Source organism: Microcaecilia unicolor, chromosome 3, assembly GCF_901765095.1.
Source record: "Microcaecilia unicolor chromosome 3, aMicUni1.1, whole genome shotgun sequence".
In the NCBI taxonomy this organism is placed as follows: Eukaryota; Metazoa; Chordata; class Amphibia; order Gymnophiona; family Siphonopidae; genus Microcaecilia; species Microcaecilia unicolor.
This window is the reverse complement of record NC_044033.1, coordinates 82,919,403-82,943,313: the sequence shown is the minus strand read 5'-3', so window position 1 is coordinate 82,943,313 and position 23,911 is coordinate 82,919,403. Positions and strand designations below refer to the sequence as shown.

At 50.0% G+C, this 23,911-nt stretch overlaps 1 protein-coding gene across 2 annotated transcripts in view; it reads left to right on the top strand.

The window, feature by feature from the left end:
• The window catches only part of LCLAT1 (lysocardiolipin acyltransferase 1), a 536,959-nt gene that overhangs the window by 171,402 nt on the left and 341,646 nt on the right, over window positions 1-23,911 (top strand). For both annotated transcript variants that reach the window (XM_030196117.1, XM_030196118.1), the window contains exon 3: window positions 16,087-16,255. In XM_030196117.1, coding sequence (XP_030051977.1) covers window positions 16,091-16,255 — 165 coding nt within the window. In that variant the 5' untranslated portion in view covers window positions 16,087-16,090. The remainder of the gene's footprint in view (window positions 1-16,086; window positions 16,256-23,911) is intronic.

Below are 23,911 nucleotides of genomic sequence, written 5' to 3'. Positions count from 1 at the left end.
TCCAAGACATCCCGGACTTCGTATTCCCCCTGGGAGGCTGAGATGGCTGGACTAGCAGGCAACGCGGGCAAAGCCCCTTTTCTCAGAATCACAGGCTTCAGCAAGGACACATGAAAGGTGTTATGTACCCGTAATGTAGATGGTAACTTTAGCTGATAACAGACCCGATTCACTTGCCTCACAATGGGATACGGGCCCACAAATCGAGGTGCAAAGCGGGAGGAGGGAATCTTCAGACGAAGATTACGCGTGGACAACCACACCAAGTCGCCAGGCTGGAAGTGCGGTTCCACTCTGCGAGACCGATCCGCTTGGCGTTTCATACGAGTGGAGGTCACTCGCAGCGCTTTCTGAACTGATGACCAAATTGCTTGGAGCGAGGTCACCGCATCAACCGCTGCCGGGACATCCAAGTTGGTTTTCAAGGGGGCTGGTATCCGCGGGTGTCGTCTATATACGATGTAAAAGGGCGACGCGCCCGTGGCCGAGCTCACTCGGTTGTTATGAGCGAATTCTGCCCAAGGCAGCAGCTGACTCCAGTTGTTGTGGTGCTCATTGACATACATCCGTAGGAACTGCTTCAAGCATTGGTTCACTCGTTCTGTTTGGCCATTGGATTGTGGGTGATATCCCGACGAAAAGTTCAGCTTTACTTCAAGGGCCCGATTCAGGGCTCTCCAGAACTTTGAGACAAACTGTACTCCTCGATCAGAGGTAATAGATTCTGGCAGACCATGGAGACGAAAAATAGAGCTGATGAAATACTGTGCCAGCTTCACCGCCGAAGGAAGGGTAGGCATGGGTATGAAGTGGGCCATTTTAGAAAACCGGTCCACCACTACCAAGACAACTGTGTGCCCTTCAGAGTTAGGCAGATCCGTAACAAAGTCCATGGCAATGTGGGTCCACGGTCTCTCAGGTACCGGTAAAGGCATCAGCAACCCCTGGGGTCTCCGACGGTCAGCCTTATGCTGGGTGCACTCAGGACACGCAGCCACAAACTCCTGCACATCCCGATCAAGTGAAGGCCACCAATACTGCTGGGAGATGAACCGCTTGGTTCCCAGGATCCCGGGATGTCCTGCCATTCGAGAGGCATGCCCCCATTGGAGTGTCTTTTCTCTCAGCCGGGGTGGCACAAAGGTCATACCTGCAGGTACTGCTAGCGTCATCGCGGGCACAATGACATCAGGTTTAATTACATACTGCAGGGGTTCTTCCTCCAGGTCAGCCTCCATGGACCTGGAGAGGGCATCTGCCTTGATGTTCTTCTCCGCTGGACGATAGGTCAGAATGAAATCAAAGCGGGAGAAGAATAGTGCCCACCGGGCCTGGCGAGGATTCAGCCTTCTCGCTTCTCGTAAATAAGTCAGGTTTTTATGGTCCGTGAACACCGTGAAGGGCTCCTGCGCCCCTTCCAGCAGATGACGCCATTCTTCCAGGGCCAATTTAATGGCTAATAGCTCCTGATCCCCGATGGCATAATTCTTCTCGGCAGGGGTATACTTTTTAGAGAAGAATGCACATGGGAGAAGTTTCCCACTGGGGTGGGCCTGGGACAGCACTGCTCCTACGCCAACCGATGATGCATCCACTTCCACGAAAAATTTATTTGTCGGGTTGGGATGGCGCAACACTGGAGCTCCAACAAATGCCTGTTTCAGATTCTCAAAGGCCTGACACGCCTCAGGCGACCAGTTGCGAGCATCAGCGTTCTTCTTAGTCAAGGCAGTAAGAGGGGCAGTCAGGGACGAGTAATTCCAAATAAACTGCCTATAGTAGTTGGCAAAACCTAAGAAGCGCTGTAGAGCCTTACGCCCCGTAGGTTGCTGCCAGTGCAGGATGGCTGTCAGCTTACTGGGGTCCATACGCAGCCCGTGGTTAGAAATGATGTACCCCAGGAAGAGCAGTTCGGAGCGATGGAATTCACATTTTTCCAATTTCACATAGAGGTGGTTCTCCCTCAACCGCTGCAATACGGTCTTCAGGTGCTCCTGGTGCTCTTCCTCAGCCCTTGAAAAAATCAAAATATCGTCCAAGTAGACCATCACAAACTTATACAGGAGATCCCTGAAGATGTCATTCATGAAGGCTTGGAAGACGGCTGGAGCATTAGCAAGTCCAAAGGGCATTACCAGATATTCGTAATGCCCGTCGCGGGTGTTAAACGCCGTCTTCCACTCATCCCCCTCCTTGATCCGCACAAGGTTGTAGGCCCCCCTGAGATCGAGCTTGGAGAAGATCTGGGCCCCCTGGAGGCGGTCAAACATCTCAGAAATCAAGGGAAGGGGGTATTTGTCCTTCCGCGTGATGGCATTGAGTCCCCTGTAGTCAATACAGGGGTGCAACCCCCCATCCTTCTTCTCCACGAAGAAGAATCCAGCCCCCGCGGGTGATTTAGAGGGCCGGATGAAGCCTCGAGCTAGGTTCTCTCGAATATACTGGGACATGGCTTCCGTCTCTGGCCGGGATAGGGGGCATACGCGGCCACGGGGAGGTTCAGTGCCAGGTAGTAGCTCTATGGCACAGTCATAGGAGCGATGAGGAGGCAGAATCTCTGCTTGCTGTTTGGAAAAAACATCTCCAAAGGATCTGTAGGGCCCCGGTAACATAACATTGGCTCGATCCAAAGGAAGCGTCACTGGGGCTGGCGAGACCTTATCCAAACAGACCTTCTGGCAGCCCGGGCCCCACGCCATCAATTCACCCCGGGCCCAATCAATGCAAGGGTTATGCAGGCGAAGCCAGGGTAATCCCAGGATTATGGCCTCAGTGGCCGACGGAAGGACGTAGAAGGAGATAACTTCTTTGTGTAAGACTCCTACCCGTATGGTCATAGGCACGGTTCTGGAGTGGAGAACTCCCCGAACCAGTCCCCAAGCCGCTGAGACGGTGATGGGCTGAGGTAACTCCATCGTAGGAATTTGATGAACCCGCACCAGGTCCGCGCTGATAAAGTTGCCTCCCGCCCCCGAGTCAACTAGCGCCTCAAAACAAGGGGTATCCTTAATCGCCAGTAGAACTGGCACCAAAACCTGCATCCAAGGGGAGAAGGACTTTGGCCCTGACCCGGTCTCCCTAGCCGGTATCAGGGCTGCTGGTTTCCCGACTTCTTTCTCTTCGGGCACTCACGGACAAAGTGCCCTTTCACTCCACAATGCAGGCACAGCCCCTTAGAGCGTCTCCGCTGTCTCTCCTGGGCCGCCCGGTCAACCTGCATAGGTTCAGACCCATCGGGCACACCCAGCGACGGGGAAGCAGGGCTCTTGTGCGAGCTCCTCGAGTTAGCCCCTGCAACCTGCTGACCAGCGCGACGTTCACAGGCCCGCTCCCTGAACCGGATGTCCACCTGGGTACAGAGACGGATGAGGTCATTCAGATCTGAGGGCAGCTCCCGGCCTGTGAGTTCGTCCTTAATGTTGGCCGAGACACCATGCCAAAATACCGCAGTCAGGCTTGGGTTATCCCAACCTAGCTCTGCGGCCAAAGTCCGAAACTGGATGGCATACTCACCCAGAGAGAGTCGCCCCTGATGTAGGTTCAACAGCTGAGTCGCCGCCGAGGAGGGCTTCCCGGGTTCCTCAAAGATGAGCCGAAATTGTTTCAAAAACTCTGCCAAATTATCCAGGAGGGGATCCTTCTTCTCCCATAAGGGCGAGGCCCAGGCCAGAGCGGGGCCTGCCAGTAGAGAGATAATATAAGCCACCTTCGCCCGATCCGAAGGAAAATCCCGGGCCTGCAACTCGAAGACAATTTGGCATTGATTGAGGAACCCCCGGCAGGTCTTACTGTCGCCCTCGTACCTCGGGGGCGTAGCCACCCGAATCCCTCGGCCACATGCGTGGGAACTAGGCGGAGTAGCTGCTGGCGGGACCTCCGCAGCCCCCGTGACAGTCAGCGAGTCTACCCGTTGAGACAGTGCGTTCACGACTCCTGATACCTGTTGTAGCTGAGCATGCAATTGCTGGAGCAGCTGCATGGGGGATGGATCGGTCGAGCTCATGGCTTTTGCGTTCTGTAATCCGTTGGGTTGGTCGTGAGCCCTTGGGCCCTGGCCGAGGCCAGCAGGGCGCCGACCCAGGCCAAGGGGAGACCGACCCACCACCGCACACCCCAGCTACACAATACCCCCTAAGCTACCCCTCCCCCCAGTCCCTCAGGAAGAAGGGAAATAGGCATACAGGCGGGCCTCGCGGCCGAACCGGAACCCACGCAGACAGAGCCACTCGTGCGAGCCTCACGGCTGAACTGGAACCCAATCACACACAGGGAGGGGTGAAAGAACCCAGAGGGCCCCAAGATGCCAGACACGCGCTGAACACCAGCAATAGGGCAGAGGGGGAAACAAAGGACCAGAGCGGGCCACGCCCACGCAGGGGACTAGCGCAGGACAGGGGAACTAACACAGCAACCCCCTCCCCACCAGGGTAGGAGCCCCAGGCAGAAGCCAGAGGAACCAAACACAAAGGAAGGCACAAAGCCTTTGCCTCAAACCCACTGTAGACAGAGGCACACAGAACATAAAGGGTTAAGCTTGTAGAGCCAGCAGAGAGAGAGTGCCATAAATCAACAAACAATCAGAGAGAACGCTTCCCCTCCCGAGAGGGAGTGGGGCCCATCCAAACAAACACACTGGCAGAGGCAGGAATACAATACACACAGTACACAAAGGGTTAAACTCACTGAGCCAGCAGGCCAGGACACTGGGAAGAGAAATCCTTAAAACAAACAAACAAAGGAGAAGCTCTCACTCAGCCCAGAGCCGGAGGCTGAGCAATGCCCAGCCCCCACTAAACAAACGAGCAGCTGACCCTGATTACAGAGCTAGCACACACACACACACACACAGCAGCAGCTAACCCAGAGGGAAGGAAAAGAATACTCTAAATCAACACAGATCCCTGTCAGAACCTAGAGCACGTTCTGAGAGAAACCTATCAGGCTTTCCTGTTACCACCAGATAAGTAACGCAAAAGCAGAGAAACTCTTCAGCTGCAGGCTAAAGTACTATCCCCTGACGTCAGCACAACCCCTGGCAGCCAATCAGAAGAGACGTCCCCCCTCCCCCTCAGCCAAACCGGCAGAATCATAACATCACCCCCCCTTCAAGGGCCCCCCCTACCCCGTCCACGAGGTTTAGGTTTGTGAGGGAAAAGGCGATGGAACCGTCTGACTAGGATTGGCGCGTGGACATGAGTAGCGTCCTCCCAGGAATTGTCTGCCGGTCCATATCCCATCCACGCAATGAGATACTGGAGATGTCCCCGGAAGCGCCTTGCATCCAAGACATCCCGGACTTCGTATTCCCCCTGGGAGGCTGAGATGGCTGGACTAGCAGGCAACGCGGGCAAAGCCCCTTTTCTCAGAATCACAGGCTTCAGCAAGGACACATGAAAGGTGTTATGTACCCGTAATGTAGATGGTAACTTTAGCTGATAACAGACCCGATTCACTTGCCTCACAATGGGATACGGGCCCACAAATCGAGGTGCAAAGCGGGAGGAGGGAATCTTCAGACGAAGATTACGCGTGGACAACCACACCAAGTCGCCAGGCTGGAAGTGCGGTTCCACTCTGCGAGACCGATCCGCTTGGCGTTTCATACGAGTGGAGGTCACTCGCAGCGCTTTCTGAACTGATGACCAAATTGCTTGGAGCGAGGTCACCGCATCAACCGCTGCCGGGACATCCAAGTTGGTTTTCAAGGGGGCTGGTATCCGCGGGTGTCGTCTATATACGATGTAAAAGGGCGACGCGCCCGTGGCCGAGCTCACTCGGTTGTTATGAGCGAATTCTGCCCAAGGCAGCAGCTGACTCCAGTTGTTGTGGTGCTCATTGACATACATCCGTAGGAACTGCTTCAAGCATTGGTTCACTCGTTCTGTTTGGCCATTGGATTGTGGGTGATATCCCGACGAAAAGTTCAGCTTTACTTCAAGGGCCCGATTCAGGGCTCTCCAGAACTTTGAGACAAACTGTACTCCTCGATCAGAGGTAATAGATTCTGGCAGACCATGGAGACGAAAAATAGAGCTGATGAAATACTGTGCCAGCTTCACCGCCGAAGGAAGGGTAGGCATGGGTATGAAGTGGGCCATTTTAGAAAACCGGTCCACCACTACCAAGACAACTGTGTGCCCTTCAGAGTTAGGCAGATCCGTAACAAAGTCCATGGCAATGTGGGTCCACGGTCTCTCAGGTACCGGTAAAGGCATCAGCAACCCCTGGGGTCTCCGACGGTCAACCTTATGCTGGGCGCACTCAGGACACGCAGCCACAAACTCCTGCACATCCCGATCAAGTGAAGGCCACCAATACTGCTGGGAGATGAACCGCTTGGTTCCCAGGATCCCGGGATGTCCTGCCATTCGAGAGGCATGCCCCCATTGGAGTGTCTTTTCTCTCAGCCGGGGTGGCACAAAGGTCATACCTGCAGGTACTGCTAGCGTCATCGCGGGCACAATGACATCAGGTTTAATTACATACTGCAGGGGTTCTTCCTCCAGGTCAGCCTCCATGGACCTGGAGAGGGCATCTGCCTTGATGTTCTTCTCCGCTGGACGATAGGTCAGAATGAAATCAAAGCGGGAGAAGAATAGTGCCCACCGGGCCTGGCGAGGATTCAGCCTTCTCGCTTCTCGTAAATAAGTCAGGTTTTTATGGTCCGTGAACACCGTGAAGGGCTCCTGCGCCCCTTCCAGCAGATGACGCCATTCTTCCAGGGCCAATTTAATGGCTAATAGCTCCTGATCCCCGATGGCATAATTCTTCTCGGCAGGGGTATACTTTTTAGAGAAGAATGCACATGGGAGAAGTTTCCCACTGGGGTGGGCCTGGGACAGCACTGCTCCTACGCCAACCGATGATGCATCCACTTCCACGAAAAATTTATTTGTCGGGTTGGGATGGCGCAACACTGGAGCTCCAACAAATGCCTGTTTCAGATTCTCAAAGGCCTGACACGCCTCAGGCGACCAGTTGCGAGCGTCAGCGTTCTTCTTAGTCAAGGCAGTAAGAGGGGCAGTCAGGGACGAGTAATTCCAAATAAACTGCCTATAGTAGTTGGCAAAACCTAAGAAGTGCTGTAGAGCCTTACGCCCCGTAGGTTGCTGCCAGTGCAGGATGGCTGTCAGCTTACTGGGGTCCATACGCAGCCCGTGGTTAGAAATGATGTACCCCAGGAAGAGCAGTTCGGAGCGATGGAATTCACATTTTTCCAATTTCACATAGAGGTGGTTCTCCCTCAACCGCTGCAATACGGTCTTCAGGTGCTCCTGGTGCTCTTCCTCAGCCCTTGAAAAAATCAAAATATCGTCCAAGTAGACCATCACAAACTTATACAGGAGATCCCTGAAGATGTCATTCATGAAGGCTTGGAAGACGGCTGGAGCATTAGCAAGTCCAAAGGGCATTACCAGATATTCGTAATGCCCGTCGCGGGTGTTAAACGCCGTCTTCCACTCATCCCCCTCCTTGATCCGCACAAGGTTGTAGGCCCCCCTGAGATCGAGCTTGGAGAAGATCTGGGCCCCCTGGAGGCGGTCAAACATCTCAGAAATCAAGGGAAGGGGGTATTTGTCCTTCCGCGTGATGGCATTGAGTCCCCTGTAGTCAATACAGGGGTGCAACCCCCCATCCTTCTTCTCCACGAAGAAGAATCCAGCCCCCGCGGGTGATTTAGAGGGCCGGATGAAGCCTCGAGCTAGGTTCTCTCGAATATACTGGGACATGGCTTCCGTCTCTGGCCGGGATAGGGGGTATACGCGGCCACGGGGAGGTTCAGTGCCAGGTAGTAGCTCTATGGCACAGTCATAGGAGCGATGAGGAGGCAGAATCTCTGCTTGCTGTTTGGAAAAAACATCTCCAAAGGATCTGTAGGGCCCCGGTAACATAACATTGGCTCGATCCAAAGGAAGCGTCACTGGGGCTGGCGAGACCTTATCCAAACAGACCTTCTGGCAGCCCGGGCCCCACGCCGTCAATTCACCCCGGGCCCAATCAATGCAAGGGTTATGCAGGCGAAGCCAGGGTAATCCCAGGATTATGGCCTCAGTGGCCGACGGAAGGACGTAGAAGGAGATAACTTCTTTGTGTAAGACTCCTACCCGTATGGTCATAGGCACGGTTCTGGAGTGGAGAACTCCCCGAACCAGTCCCCAAGCCGCTGAGACGGTGATGGGCTGAGGTAACTCCATCGTAGGAATTTGATGAACCCGCACCAGGTCCGCGCTGATAAAGTTGCCTCCCGCCCCCGAGTCAACTAGCGCCTCAAAACAAGGGGTATCCTTAATCGCCAGTAGAACTGGCACCAAAACCTGCATCCAAGGGGAGAAGGACTTTGGCCCTGACCCGGTCTCCCTAGCCGGTATCAGGGCTGCTGGTTTCCCGACTTCTTTCTCTTCGGGCACTCACGGACAAAGTGCCCTTTCACTCCACAATGCAGGCACAGCCCCTTAGAGCGTCTCCGCTGTCTCTCCTGGGCCGCCCGGTCAACCTGCATAGGTTCAGACCCATCGGGCACACCCAGCGACGGGGAAGCAGGGCTCTTGTGCGAGCTCCTCGAGTTAGCCCCTGCAACCTGCTGACCAGCGCGACGTTCACAGGCCCGCTCCCTGAACCGGATGTCCACCTGGGTACAGAGACGGATGAGGTCATTCAGATCTGAGGGCAGCTCCCGGCCTGTGAGTTCGTCCTTAATGTTGGCCGAGACACCATGCCAAAATACCGCAGTCAGGCTTGGGTTATCCCAACCTAGCTCTGCGGCCAAAGTCCGAAACTGGATGGCATACTCACCCAGAGAGAGTCGCCCCTGATGTAGGTTCAACAGCTGAGTCGCCGCCGAGGAGGGCTTCCCGGGTTCCTCAAAGATGAGCCGAAATTGTTTCAAAAACTCTGCCAAATTATCCAGGAGGGGATCCTTCTTCTCCCATAAGGGCGAGGCCCAGGCCAGAGCGGGGCCTGCCAGTAGAGAGATAATATAAGCCACCTTCGCCCGATCCGAAGGAAAATCCCGGGCCTGCAACTCGAAGACAATTTGGCATTGATTGAGGAACCCCCGGCAGGTCTTACTGTCGCCCTCGTACCTCGGGGGCGTAGCCACCCGAATCCCTCGGCCACATGCGTGGGAACTAGGCGGAGTAGCTGCTGGCGGGACCTCCGCAGCCCCCGTGACAGTCAGCGAGTCTACCCGTTGAGACAGTGCATTCACGACTCCCGATACCTGTTGTAGCTGAGCATGCAATTGCTGGAGCAGCTGCATGGGGGATGGATCGGTCGAGCTCATGGCTTTTGCGTTCTGTAATCCGTTGGGTTGGTCGTGAGCCCTTGGGCCCTGGCCGAGGCCAGCAGGGCGCCGACCCAGGCCAAGGGGAGACCGACCCACCACCGCACACCCCAGCTACACAATACCCCCTAAGCTACCCCTCCCCCCAGTCCCTCAGGAAGAAGGGAAATAGGCATACAGGCGGGCCTCGCGGCCGAACCGGAACCCACGCAGACAGAGCCACTCGTGCGAGCCTCACGGCTGAACTGGAACCCAATCACACACAGGGAGGGGTGAAAGAACCCAGAGGGCCCCAAGATGCCAGACACGCGCTGAACACCAGCAATAGGGCAGAGGGGGAAACAAAGGACCAGAGCGGGCCACGCCCACGCAGGGGACTAGCGCAGGACAGGGGAACTAACACAGCAACCCCCTCCCCACCAGGGTAGGAGCCCCAGGCAGAAGCCAGAGGAACCAAACACAAAGGAAGGCACAAAGCCTTTGCCTCAAACCCACTGTAGACAGAGGCACACAGAACATAAAGGGTTAAGCTTGTAGAGCCAGCAGAGAGAGAGTGCCATAAATCAACAAACAATCAGAGAGAACGCTTCCCCTCCCGAGAGGGAGTGGGGCCCATCCAAACAAACACACTGGCAGAGGCAGGAATACAATACACACAGTACACAAAGGGTTAAACTCACTGAGCCAGCAGGCCAGGACACTGGGAAGAGAAATCCTTAAAACAAACAAACAAAGGAGAACGCTCTCACTCAGCCCAGCTGAGCAATGCCCAGCCCCCACTAAACAAACGAGCAGCTGACCCTGATTACAGAGCTACGCACACACACACACACACAGCAGCAGCTAACCCAGAGGGAAGGAAAAGAATACTCTAAATCAACACAGATCCCTGTCAGAACCTAGAGCACGTTCTGAGAGAAACCTATCAGGCTTTCCTGTTACCACCAGATAAGTAACGCAAAAGCAGAGAAACTCTTCAGCTGCAGGCTAAAGTACTATCCCCTGACGTCAGCACAACCCCTGGCAGCCAATCAGAAGAGACGTCCCCCCTCCCCCTCAGCCAAACCGGCAGAATCATAACACCGAGAATGCTGGTGCTAACTCCTGTTGAACTCTCTACTAGAGAAGATGGACTTTAGAGGAAAGACAATTGGAACAAACTGTATATAATTTTGCTTGGAGACCAAATGTTCTGGAAGTTTGGCTGCACTTTTTGTTTGGGAATGGTAATGGGGAGGTTTTGGCAAAAAAAAAGAAGCCATGTTGGCGGGACATTTCCCCTTCACTTGTTTCTACCCTGAGCAATTAAAGTATCAAAAGGGGTATAGCAGAATGCCGCAAAAAAAAAAAAAAAGGGCATGGTGCTTGAGAAATAGATGCCAAGTGGGCGGTATGCTGCTAGTGTTTGGAGTGGCTACGTGAAAGTAAAGCAGCTGAATTAAAGACACAAGATTGGATAATGAGGGAATATTGCAGGAAGCAGCAAAAGGTCACTAAAGAGGCCTGTGGGATTAAGGCAGAAGTGACACAGCAACCAAATGTTTTTGTTTTTGCCTTTCCCAAGGAAGGGGGCAGCATTACCAACCACTGAAGGAACTAAGTTGCATACCTGAAAGGATGCTGGGAAATGATTTGTATCTTCAGGGGAGAGTAACCTCAATGTGAAGAAGGATTACTGAATGCTTTAATAGATATATTGCAGAATATTCGTATGGATTAACTGGAACTTTTTTCTTCTTCACTCTGAGTGTGAATGGGACAGTAAGGAAGAGACCTTCCAAGATTCAAGGCTTGCTTGTTCGGCTTAGGCCTGGAGAGGGGTTGGTTCACTGATTCCATTTATGTGTGTTAGGGCTGTCAGCTGGACAGGTGGAAGCCTCTGCCTATTGTAGGTGGGACTCCTTTTCCAATTGCCTGAGACCTCCTGGGGGGTGTTCATTCTCTCTCTCTCTCTCTCTCTCTCTGAGGACAAGCAGGCTAATTGTTCTCACAAGTGGGTCAACGTCCGCATAGCATCCAGGATCGCTGCCCAAGGTATAGTGATGCGCAGACTCTCATGGCTACGTGTCTCTGACCTGGATCATTCGGTCCAGCGGTGGATGTTCCTTGCCAGGGGGATAACCTTTTTGGTGAGAAAGTAAGAGGATCTAGCTGACCAGATCAAGAAGCACAATGATGCTATGGATTCTCTCTCCCGCCGGGTGTCTACTGCTACTACCTCCTCATCTAGGAGGTTTTTTGTAGGGAAGAGGAGCGCACCCGATTTGTATGTTAGGCGTAGGTACACTCCTGCTTCTCGGCAGCCTGCCCAGGCTCAGTCCCAGTGCGCTCGTTCTCATCAACAGCGTGCGCCTAAGGCCACTGCGGCTCCCCAGCAAAAGCAAGGGACAGGCTTTTGACTGGCTCCAGTTCAGCATAGCCTCAGTAAACATGTCCGTACCGGACAACATGCCGGTTGGGGGGAGATTAATGTTTTTTCACCAAAGGGTGGCCTCTTATAACCTCCGACCAATGGGTTCTTCAAATTGTCCAGTTAGGATGCACCCTCAATCTGGAATCCAAGCCTCCAAATTGCCCACCGGGAGCTCAGTCCTACAGCTCCCAGCACAAGTAGGTACTTGCAGAGAAACTCTCCGCCCTTCTACAGGTCCAAGCGGTCGAACCCCTTCCACCAGGGGAAGAAGGGCTGGGATTCTATTCCAGGTGCTTCCTTGTGCAAAAGAAAACAGGGGGGATGCGTCCCATCCTAGACCTAAGGGCCCTGATCAAATTTCTTATCCAAGAAAAGTTCAGGATGGTTTCCCTAGGCACCCTTCTTCCCATGATTTAGGAAAACAATTGGCTATGCTCTCTGGACTTAAAGGATACTTACACACACATCTCGATACTTCCAGCTCACAGGAAGTATCTTCGATTTCGGCTGTGAACACAGCACTTTCAGTACCGTTTACTGCCTTTTGGCCTGGCGTCTTGCGCCCAGACTGTTTACAAAATGCCTAGCTTTAGTCATAGCGTCGCTACGCAGACTGGGAGTGCATGTGCTTCCTTATCTCGACGATTGGCTGGTGAAGAGCACCTCTAAGGAAGGTGCTCCGGAGTCCATGTGAACGACTGTTCAGGTGCTGGAGCTACTGGGGTTCATCATAAATTATCACAAGTCCCATCTCACCCCAGTCCAAAAATTGGAATTCATTAGAGCTCTGCTGAACACTCAGACAGCTTGAGCTTATCTCCCCGAGGCAAGGGCGGGCAACCTTCTGTCCCTGGTGTCCATGGTTCAAACGTCTCAGCAGGTCACGTTGCGGCAGATGTTGAGACTTCTGGGGCACATGGCCTCCACAGTTCATGTAACGCCCATGGCACGTCTACATATGAGATCAGCTCAATGGACCCTAGCTTCCCAGTGGTTTCAAGCTGCGGGGTAGAGGATGTAATCCAACTGTCCAATGACTTTCGGAATTCTCTTTAATGGTGGACAGTTCAATCCAATTTGACCATGGGGCGACCATTCCAAGTTCCTCAGCCATGAAAAGTGCTGATGACGGATGCATCTCTCCTGGGGTGGGGAGCTCATGTAGATGGGCTTGTACACTCAGGGAGCCTGGTCCTTTCAGGAAAAAGGTCTGCAGATCAACCTCCTGGAATTAAGAGCGATCTGGAATGCTCTAAAGGCTTTCAGAGATCGGCTGTCCAACCGAGTAATCTTAATTCAGACAGACAATCAGGTTGCCATGTTTTACACCAACAAACAGGGGGGCACCGGATCTCGCCCTCTGTGTCAGGAAGCCGTCCAGATGTGGCCTTCGGCTCGCTGTCATGGCATGTTTCTCCAAGCTACTTATCTGGCAGGCGTAAACAACAGTCTGGCCGACAGGTTGAACAGGATAATGCAACCTCACAAGTGGTCACTGAACATGGGCATAGTCCACAAGATCTTCCAAGTGTGGGGCACCCCCTCAGTGGATCTTTTTGCCACTCAGATCAATCACAAGGTCCCTCAGTTCTGTTCCAGGATTCAGGCCCATGACAGACTAGCGTCAGATGCCTTTCTCCTACATTGGGGAGCAGGCCGTCTGTATGCGTATCCTCCCATACTTCTAGTAGGGAAGACTTTGCTGAAACTTTGCAAGTCTGCGGAACCATGATCCTGATTGCTCCTTTCTGGCCACGTCGGATTTGGTTCCCTCTTCTTCTGGAGTTGTCCTCCGAAGAACCATGCAGATTGAAGTGTTTTCCAACACTTATCACTCAGAACGAGGGGTCGCTTCTAAATCCCAAACTCCAGGCTCTGGCTCTCACGGCCTGGATGTTGAGAGCTTAGAATTCACCTCCTTGGGTCTTTTAGAGGGTGTCTCCCAAGTCTTGCTTGCTTCCAGGAAAGATTCCACGAAGAGGTGCTACTCTTTCAAATGGAGGAGGAGGGCCCTAGATCCCCTTTCTTGTCCTACACAGACCCTGCTTGAATACCTTCTACACTTGTCAGAGTCTGGTCTGAAGACCAACTCCGTAAGGGTTCAGCTTTGTGCGATTAGTGCTTATCATCGCCGTGTAGAGGGTAAGCCTATCTCTGGACAGCCTTTAGTTGTTCGCTTCATGAGAGGTTTGTGTTTGTCAAAGCCCCCGGTCAAACCTCCACCAGTGTCATGGGATCTCAATGTCGTTCTCACCCAGCTGATGAAAGCTCCTTTTGTGCCACTGAATTCCTGCCATCTGAAGTACTTGACCTGGAAGGTCGTTTTCTTGGTGGCTGTTACTTCAGCTCGTAGGGTCAGTGAGCTTCAGGCCTTGGTAGTGCATGCACCTTATATCATGTTTCATCACAACAGAGTAGTCCTTCGCACGCACCCTAAGTTCCTGCCAAAGGTGGTGTTGGAGTTCCATCTGAACCAGTCTGTTGTCTTGCTAACCTTTTTTTTCCCCGTCCTCATACCCGCCCTGGCGAAAGCAGTTTGCAAACCTTGGACTGCAATAGAGCATTGACCTTTTATGTGGAGCGGATAAAGCCCTTCAGACAGTCCGCCCAGTTGTTTGTTTCTTTTGACCCCAACAGGAGGGGAGTCGCCATCGGAAAACGCACAATCTCTAATTGGCTAGCAGATTGCATTTCCTTCACTTACGCCCAAGCTGGGCTGACAGCCTCCATTGAGGAGATTTTCAAAGCTGCAACGTGGCCATCAGTCCACACATTCACATCTCGCTACTACCTTCAGCAGGATACCAGACACGACAGTCGGTTTGGGCAGTCAGTGCTGCAGAATCTGTTTGGGTTTTAGAATCCAACTCCACTCCCCCAGACCCATTTTTGTTCTGTTCCAGGCTGCACTCTGTTAGTTCTTTATGTTTTCATGTCAATCTATGTTATGTTGTCGCCATTGCAAGGACCAATTGACCAATGTTCATTGTTTTGAGTGAGTCTGTATGCTAGGGATACCCCACTTGTGAGAACAAGCAGCCTGCTTGTCCTCTGAGAAAGCGAAGATACTAACCTGTAGCTGGTATTCTCCGAGGACAGCAGGCTGATTGTTCTCACAATCCCGCCCACCTTCCCTTTGGAGCTGTTTTCTTATTTATATGCTTTTTTATTTAACTGAGGAGGCACGCTCGCAACGAGCGGGAAGTCCGTGCATGCGCGGTTGCGCTGCTTGCGCGCCAGAAGACTCTGGCAAAGTTTTATATTTTTACTGGAAAACTTTTGCCGCTTCCTGGGCCGATGCGGACATCGACCCACTTGTGAGAACAATCAGCCTGCTGTTCTCGGGAAATTCCAGCTACAGGTTAGTATCTTCGCTATATCCCCCACCCCCCACCTCATTTCGGGCTCCTTTTACAAAGTCGCAGTAGTGATTCCAGTACGGCAAATGTGACAAAGTCCATAGGAATTGAATTGGCTTTGTCGCAATTGTTGCGCCAAGAATTGCTACTGTGGCTTTGTAAAAGAAGCTCTTAGCCTAGTGGCTACAGGGGCCAAACATAGGAGCTTTTCCTGAAATAGTCATAGGGCATATATCAGGTAAATAGCAGTGACTGGGTCACGCTCCTTTTGTGGCATTCCTAGGGGAGTGGAAGGCCTGAGCTGGGATTTGAAATCCCATCCTGCCACTGAGGCACCAGTTTGGCAGAGGTGTTTACTGGTAAGCTAAAACTGGGTTCAAATTTCCTGTAAGGGCTTCCTCGGCTTTCAAGGGAATAATTATACCTTTTTCCACTCTGCCCAATTAGAAAAGTTTCTAACTGAAATAAAAGAGGCTAGGATTATTGTTTATTGCTTAGGGGTACATACTTGGGCAGTGGCATTAGGTAGAGAGATAAAAGTTCAGGTGTAATTTGATAGATGAGTTTTTTTTATCCTTGAGAGTTTACTCCTTCTCTCTTTGTAGGCTGGTAATAGTACATAGTATGTTGCCTTTGTAATTGGATTCAACTGTGTCTTTTTTTTTTCCCTTTGTTTTAGATAGAAAATGTCAAAGTTAAATTTTAAAAAGCCCCTAGAAGGGCAACCTTTGAAAGCTAATCAAGAAATGTATTAAGTTATGTCCAATAAAAAAGGTATCATCTTATTTTCTTTTCCATGTTTTATTTTGTTTTATTTCTATTGATTACCCTTAAAAAGCCCCTAGAAACTGATTGACTTTAGTAGGCCGCTTTGTTTAGTGAGCCACATTTCTGATGTGTTTCATCTTCAGATCAACTGAATATTTATTCTTTCAGTTCTTTAAAAATACTATCTATATTCCATTCTGGTCAAAATAATAATCCACAATAAATGAGATATATTTCTGCTTTTTTTTTCTTCTGTCTTTCAGAGCCATGGTGTCATGGAAGGGGGTTTACTTTGTGATTGCCCTGTTCATGGGAAGCTTTCTCGGAAGCATTTTCATGCTTGGTCCCTTCCTGCCATTGATGTTTGTGTCGCCAGGATGGTATCGCTGGATCACCGACCGTGTAGTGGCTACCTGGCTCACACTCCCTGTGGTAAGGTGGAAGCGCAAGATGTGCTTTGAATAATTAAATAAGCCAAATTACTGGATACCATTGTGGTTATCAAAAGCCATGTTAAGGGTCTATCAAAGGTAGGAACTAGTCTCATTCCAGCACTCTGTTAGTACTGCAACAGCAGAAATCCCTAGGAGAGTATAGTACTTGGAACTTATTGAAACTGTTGTATACATTTAATTTTCTATACGGTAACACAGTAAATGATGGTAGATAAAGACCTGCACAGTTCATCCTGTCTGCCCAACAAGACATCCAGAGCCATATCTGCCACTCTGTGCAGGTTATAGTTATTCATGCTTAAACACTGATTGGTAATTTGCCATCATGCCAACCAAATATAGGCAGTTAAATATGGTAGCTATGTTCATTCTTTCCTTGAGATTGTGGGTGACTTTCCAGCTCATTTTCGAAAGTGATCGCCGGTGATCTTCCGATACAAATCGGGAGATTGTCGGCGATCTCCTGATCCCGGCCAAATCGGTATTATCGAAAGCCGATTTTGGCCGGCCCCAACTGCTTTTTCGTTGCGGCGCCGGCCAACCTTCAAGGGGACATGTTGGTAGGGTAGCGAAGGGGGGGGCGGGGCGTGAGTTCGAGATGGCCAGCTTTGCCTTATAATGGAAAAAAAGTGGCCGGCTCGAACGAGCATTTCGCCGGCTGGACTTGGTCCATTTATTTTTAGGACCAAGTCTCAAAAAAGTGCCCCAATTGACCAGATGACTACCGAAGGGAAGCGGGGATCACCTCCCCTTACTCCCCCAGTGGTCACCAACCCCCTCCCACCCCCCACCCCCCCCAAAAAAAATAAAACTTTTTTTGCCAGCCTGTATGCCAACCTGACATGTCATACCCAGCTCTTTGACAGCAGTATGCAGGTCCCTGGAGTAGTTTTTAGTGGGTGCAGTGCACTTCAGGCAGGTAGACCTAGGCCATCCCCTCCCCTACCTGTTACACTTGTGGTGGTTAATGTTGAGCCCTCCAAAACCCCCAAAACCCACTGTACCCACTGTACCCACATGTAGGTGCCCCCCTTCACCCCTTAGGGCTATGGTAATGGTGTAGAGTTGTGCGGAGGGGGTTTTGGGGGGGGATTTGGGTACCCGGTTGGTGTCCTGGCATGTCAGGGGGGCCAGTGCACTACAAATGCTGGCTCTTCCCACGACCAAATGCCTTGCATTTCGCCGGGTTTGAGATGGCCTGGCCCGGTTTCCATTATGGCTGGAAAACGAAGCCGGCCATCTCATGTAAACCTGGCGAGTGATTTGGCCGGCGCCAAGCTTATTTCAAAAATATGCTTGGCTCCGCCCCCTCGCGGAGCCAGCCCCGAAGATGGCCGGCCATCGATTATGCCCCTCTTTCTGTGTGGATGAGGTGTACCTTTTATGTGACTTTTATCAGCTTTAGCCATACTTAAAAGGCATACAGATAAAAATGAAATAAATCATACTTATTTTTCTGTTGCTACTGAATAGCTGCAAATTACATTTTTTACTCGTAGTAATGCATGAATTTCTTCTTCTGGGCACCTTTCATAGCAGATGTTGCTCATGCCACCTTGGTATCTGGAATTCGGCCAAGATAGGAGAAGCTACCCATTGAAGACATTATTATATTCAGCCATCTGCCTGTGGAAGTTGTCCCACTGCCCTGTTGCATTCGTGTGAAAGCATTAATTTCCGCATACTATCCCAGGAGATCATAGATTACTAGGCGCATGGGCGCCAAGTATGAGATACTGAGACCTGACTTTAGGTCAATTTTCTTTTTATAAAATCTTTTTTACAGAAAACTCCTAGTAGGAGAGCATTATCCCGTATTTGAACTTCCATCTAATGGATGATTAATCCCTTTTGACTCAACAAAAAATAGTAATTGCGCACGTTCATTAAAAAACATATTGAACATTATTAATCCAAACTAAACATTTACAAGGAAAATACACACACACAATCTAACTCCTGGTGATAATACCTCCTGTATGAGGGCCAGAAATAGTTTTCTCCTGTCTTGAGTCATTTACAGACTGAGGAAAATTGAATTCTCCCTCTGAAAAAAGCGAGAACAGTCTTGTAGGCGAAAATGCAGGCATAGAATTGCAGCTTTATCCTACATAAATACAAATGACACCAATAAAGTAGCGCTTCCTGTAATTTTTAGAGTGTCCCAGTTAAATCTAAACAATCCACACTAATATCTGCTGGTGATTGAGCCTTGGTCTCTAAAGTCACCTGAGTCTTTTTGACTAGAAGGTAATAAATCTTATAGGGCAGAGGAAAAGTCTCTTCAGGAAATTTTTGAACTTTTTAAAGAAATTTATGAAATAAATCTCTCGGTGACATTATTGAAGATTGTGGAACATTTAATAATCTCAAATTCAGTGATCTTGTAAGATTGTCAAAATTATTAATCTTCCTGCAAAGAATATTTCTCGCTTGAATTAAAGTAGTCTGAACTGTCTTAACAGAGGCGATTTCGGTAGTTGTTCAATTTTAGTATTGTGGATAGATACTTGAGCTTGTAAAGTCTGAACCATAGCTGCATTCTGTGTAGTAAAGGTAACAAACCTTGTACAGACCTAATCCTTCTAGGGCTGTCCATATGGAGTCCAGGGTGATTTCTGCTGGCCTAGTCAGAGGTTGGATTGTAACTGGTGGAGGCGAATCACAAGACAAGGCAGCACGCGAACCACTCCCCCACCTCTTCCATACCTTCATCTGTGGGGGTAATTAAAGAACCATTTGACTAGAGAATTTCACCCTCTAAGGGCAACACTGAAACCAGTCCAGTTGCTGTTGCTCTCTCATGCACTAGAACTTGTTGAGGGAGCTCTCTCCCCTTTGGGCGGCAATAATGGACATATTTCCCCAACTTGAGTGCACCGATTCTCCTGCAGGGTTCTGGGGACTTGGGGGATGCTCGGGACCAATTAGGCTGAGTGAAATATCACTCTCCAAGCAGGAGACCTGCCTTTGCTCCTGCATTACGGCAACACCTGAATTTGCCTTCGGCTGAGTGAAGCCGTTTTATTGTAGATTGCTGTAATCCTGCAGTCAGCTGCATTGGGGTGGAAGAGGACTTTTAATGTTCCCTCTCTGCTTTGGCATGAAGGCAATAGTATACAAGAAAAGAAGCCACATTGAGCCTGCAAAGAGGTGGGAAAATGTGGGATACAAATGCAATAAATAAATAAGGTAAGATTCAGGGGGCTTTACTGCTGTCTTGCCACAGCATCATCTTGGCTCCTCTGGAAATCCTTAAGGCCAGTTTTCAAGATGAGAGCAGACAAACGCATTCATAGTGGGATATCTGATAAGTGGACATTTTCATTGGGTCTGGTATTCCTCTATCCTTTTTGTATTTGTTAATCCAGCAAAATAACTTTTTAAATCCATGCTTTACATTTTTCTTGTTTTGTAACTGCCTTCTTGCTGATAAGATTTCTTACCTAAATTGATTATTGACTTCAAAGCAGGTGCCATTTTGGGGAAGAGTCTTTAATAGCGACTAAAAATATTTTAATTTGTATCTTAAACTTAACCGTTAATACCTAACTCAGGAGTTGGAGGGGTAGCCTGATGATTAGGGCAGAAGGCTGAGAATAGCCCAGTTTAAATCCTACTGTGGCTGCTTGTGATGTTGGGCAAGCCACTTAACCCTCCATTGCCTCAGGTACAAACTTACATTGTAAGTTCTCCAAGGACAGGGAAATACCACTGCACCTGAATATAGCTTGCCTTGAGCTACTATGGAAAAGGCGTGAGCTAAATCCCTTGTTGGCCAAATTTTTATTGCCCTAGTTATGCTGATTTCCTTCTAAATCTGCTGAGATTAGTTCAGAAAATTGATCTTGTGCTTTTGCATTCAGGCATACTGCCTGGAACGATGGAATCTTATCCCTATGGTATGCGTAAATTGAGAAGAATTACTGCCCTGAATACTGGTACCAGAGCTGAGGCTGAAAAGGATTGAGACAATTCCCTTTTGCATTTACTTGTTTCAGCATCATTTCTTTAGGGGGTCATTTACTAATAGTTAATGTGTGTGTGTGTAATGCTGTTAATGTGTGCTATTTGCCACAGAGCCCATTGCATAAAATGGAGCCTGCAGTAAACAATCCATATTAAGTTAGTAAATGACCCAGTAAGTGTTTTACAAAGCAGCCACTGCACAGACATGGAGGAACCAGCTTCTTTTTTTTATGGTAATTCCCTGGGCATTGCATCTTGGAAACCCCAAGATGGTTGAGACAAACTTAGAAAGAAAGTGCATATCAATTTGCTTGATATGTACCAACGGCAGGGTTCACTGAAGAATTGTGGATTCTTATAACTTATTAATTATAGATTCTTGTTCTTTGGTCATTGCCACAGAAAGTGCATATGATGTCCAGCTCACTTAGAAAGCAGTTGTTGCTATGCTTTGGAATGTAAGAACAATCTAAAGATGTTTTCCTAGTCATCTGGGATATAAATAAATCCTAATAAAAAAAAAAAAAAATACTGTCCTGAACAAACGGGTTTATTCCCTCCTGCCAGCAGGTGGAGGTAGAGAAAACTGATCTTTTCCAGTCAACTCACTGGTATAACCTGCTGATGCTCAATGAAAAACTCCAGTATTTTCTCCTCTGAGGACAAACAGACCTTCCTGTTCTCACATCTGGGTGATGTCATCCAACAGAGCCTGGTGTGAATGCTGATCAGCTAGTAAGGTAGAAAGTTACAGTAGTGTCCCACCATACATGTGCTAGTGCCTTCCTGCCCAATGCTCAAGCACAGGTCCTCCAGTCTTAGTTTTTGCATGGAGCTGAGAGGATGTATTTTCTTGTTCTCTCCCTCATGCTGTGCTTTTTTCTTGTGAGTGCCTTTCCATGCAGGTATTTTTCTCTTATTATATTTTTTTCTTCAGTTTTATTTTTTTCTCATTCCCTTTATATATTTTAGATCTTTTTCGGCTCTTTTAAGTTTCCTTTATTTTCATGTGTTGCTGCGCGATTAGGTTGCAGCCCCATCCTCAGTTTGACCATGGGGATGAATCCAAGTCCTGTGGCCTTGCAAGAAGTCTACACAGTCATCCTATATAATAATTCTCACCTCCAACGTTCTGAGGCTGCCTGGAACTGTGGCTTCCGGCCAGAGGTGGTCTACTTCCAATGGAGTAGATAAAAGTGACGTCATGAATGAAGTGCCACTGATTGGCTGTGCCTCTGAGTCCAGCACGACGCCCAGCAACAAACCGCCACCCAGAAAAACAGCAACCCAGGCAGGGGGAGGAGTTTCCCTACTCCTCCCCCTGCCTAGGAATTGCTGCACACTGCCTGCGAACCTCCCAAACCACTCGCGCACACTAACCGCCCTCAATCGGAGAGGACGAAGAGGGAGGGCGGCGATACGGCGAGCGAGCGCCTGCGGCGAGTGTCGAATCTGCAGGAGGCGGGTGAGGGCTCAGGACGGGGGTCGGGGTCCACTGGCGACTCGCAAGACGGAGGAGGCAAAGAGCAGCGGATCCTACTCCAGCGCAGCCGTCATCCCGGTTCACTCAAAACAAAGGTAGCAAACCTATGCGATGATGCAGCAAGTTCAATAGACAGGAGTGGAAGTGAGCAAAGCAAGTTTAGGTAAGGAATGAAGCACATTGGTTAATCTCTGTTTCCACTCCCCTACGCAGCCGTCATTGGTATACACTGAAAAACAAGTAAAACCTTGCAGCTGCTTCACATTGTCGTTTTTAATTTTTTTATTTTTGTTACATTTGTAACAAACTGTTGTTCCATCTGAAACAAGTCTAAAGCTCTTTCAACTGGATAGACAGTGCCTTAAGACTTGCAGGACAAAAGGAGGGGGGAGACAAACACACCCTACTACTACTACTTAACATTTCTAAAGCGCTACTAGAGTTACGCAGCGCTGTACAATTTAACATAGAGGGACGGTCCCTGCTCAAAGAGCTTACAATCTAAGAGACAAATGAACGGTCAGTCCGATAGGGGCGGTCAAAATGGGGCAGTCTGGATTTACTGAACGGTAAGAGTTAGGTGCCGAATGCAGCATTGAAGAGGTGGGTTTTAAGCAAAGACTTGAAGATGGGCAGGGAGGGGGCTTGGCGTAAGGGCTCAGGAAGGTTGTTCCAAGCATAGGGTGAGGCGAGGCAGAATGAGCGGAGCCTGGAGTTGGCGGTGGTGGAGAAGGGTACAGAGAGGAGGGATTTGTCCATGAACGGAGGTTACGGGCGGGAACATAAGGGGAGATGAGGGTAGAGAGGTAGTGAGGAGCAGCAGACTGAATGCATTTATAGGTAAGAAGGAGAAGCTTGAATTGAATGCGGTATCTGATTGGAAGCCAGTGAAGTGACCTGAGGAGAGGGGTGATATGAGTATATCGGTTCTGGCGGAATATGAGACGTGCCGCAGAGTTCTGAACAGATTGAAGGGGGGATAGATGGCTAAGTGGGAGGCCAGTGAGGAGTAAGTTGCAGTAGTCAAGGCAAGAGGTAATGAGAGCATGGACGAGAGTTCGGGTGGTGTGTTCAGAGAGGAAAGGGCGAATTTTGCTGATGTTAAAGAGGAAGAAGCGGCAGGTCTTGGCAATCTGCTGGATATGCGCAGAGAAGGAGAGGGAGGAGTCAAAGATGACTCCGAGGTTGCGGGCAGATGAGACGGGGAGGATGAGGGTGTTATCAACTGAGATAGAAAGTGGAGGAAGAGGAGACGTGGGTTTTGGTGGAAAGACGATGAGCTCGGTCTTGGCCATGTTCAGTTTCAGGTGGCGGTTGGACATCCAGGCAGCAATGTCGGATAGGCAGGCTGATACCTTTGCCTGGTTCTCTGCGGTGATGTCTGGTGTAGAGAGATATAGCTGGGTGTCATCAGCATAGAGATGGCAACTGGGAGGGAGGGAGGGGGGATCCTGCAACTGGGGAGGGGGGAAAGGGGAAGGGGGGGGGGAACCCCTGCAACTGCAAGACAGACCCGGGGGGGGGGACTCTGCAACTGGGAGGGAGGGGGGACCCTGGCACATACTCTCATTCTCACACACACACTCGCACACAGTCTCACTCTCTCTGTGTCACACACACACACACACTCACACATTCACTCTCTCTCCCACAGTCACTCTCACACACACTCTCTCTCTCAAACATACACACTCCAAGGAAAACCTTGCTGGCGCCCGTTTCCTTTAAAACAGAAATGGGCCTTTTTTACTAGTTTTTTATACAAATGGCGGCAGAGAGAGAATCAGTGGCAGCAGGCAAGAAAGAATGTGGATCTTTCCTGCCCCACAAGGCCACCAGGATGTACTGAGGTATGTTCGGGGAGGGCACCCAGGGATGGAAGGGACAGGAGGGGAAGTGGATGGATGGAGTCATGCGTGGTTGGGAGGGAGTGAGAGGGCTGTAAAAAGGAAGAGAGGGAAGGAGGTGAAAAAAATGTTGGTAAAGCAGACATACATGGAGAGGGAGAAAAGGAAAAGGGGAAATAGAGTACATGGGATAGAAGGGGATGGAGAGAAGAGGGGGACATGCTGCTCATGGATGGGGGAGCAAGGAAAGAGGGACATGTTGGTCATGAATGTTTGCTTTTTTTGAAAATATGTTTTGTTTTTTTAAATTTAGCAGAGTATGGAAGAAAATACA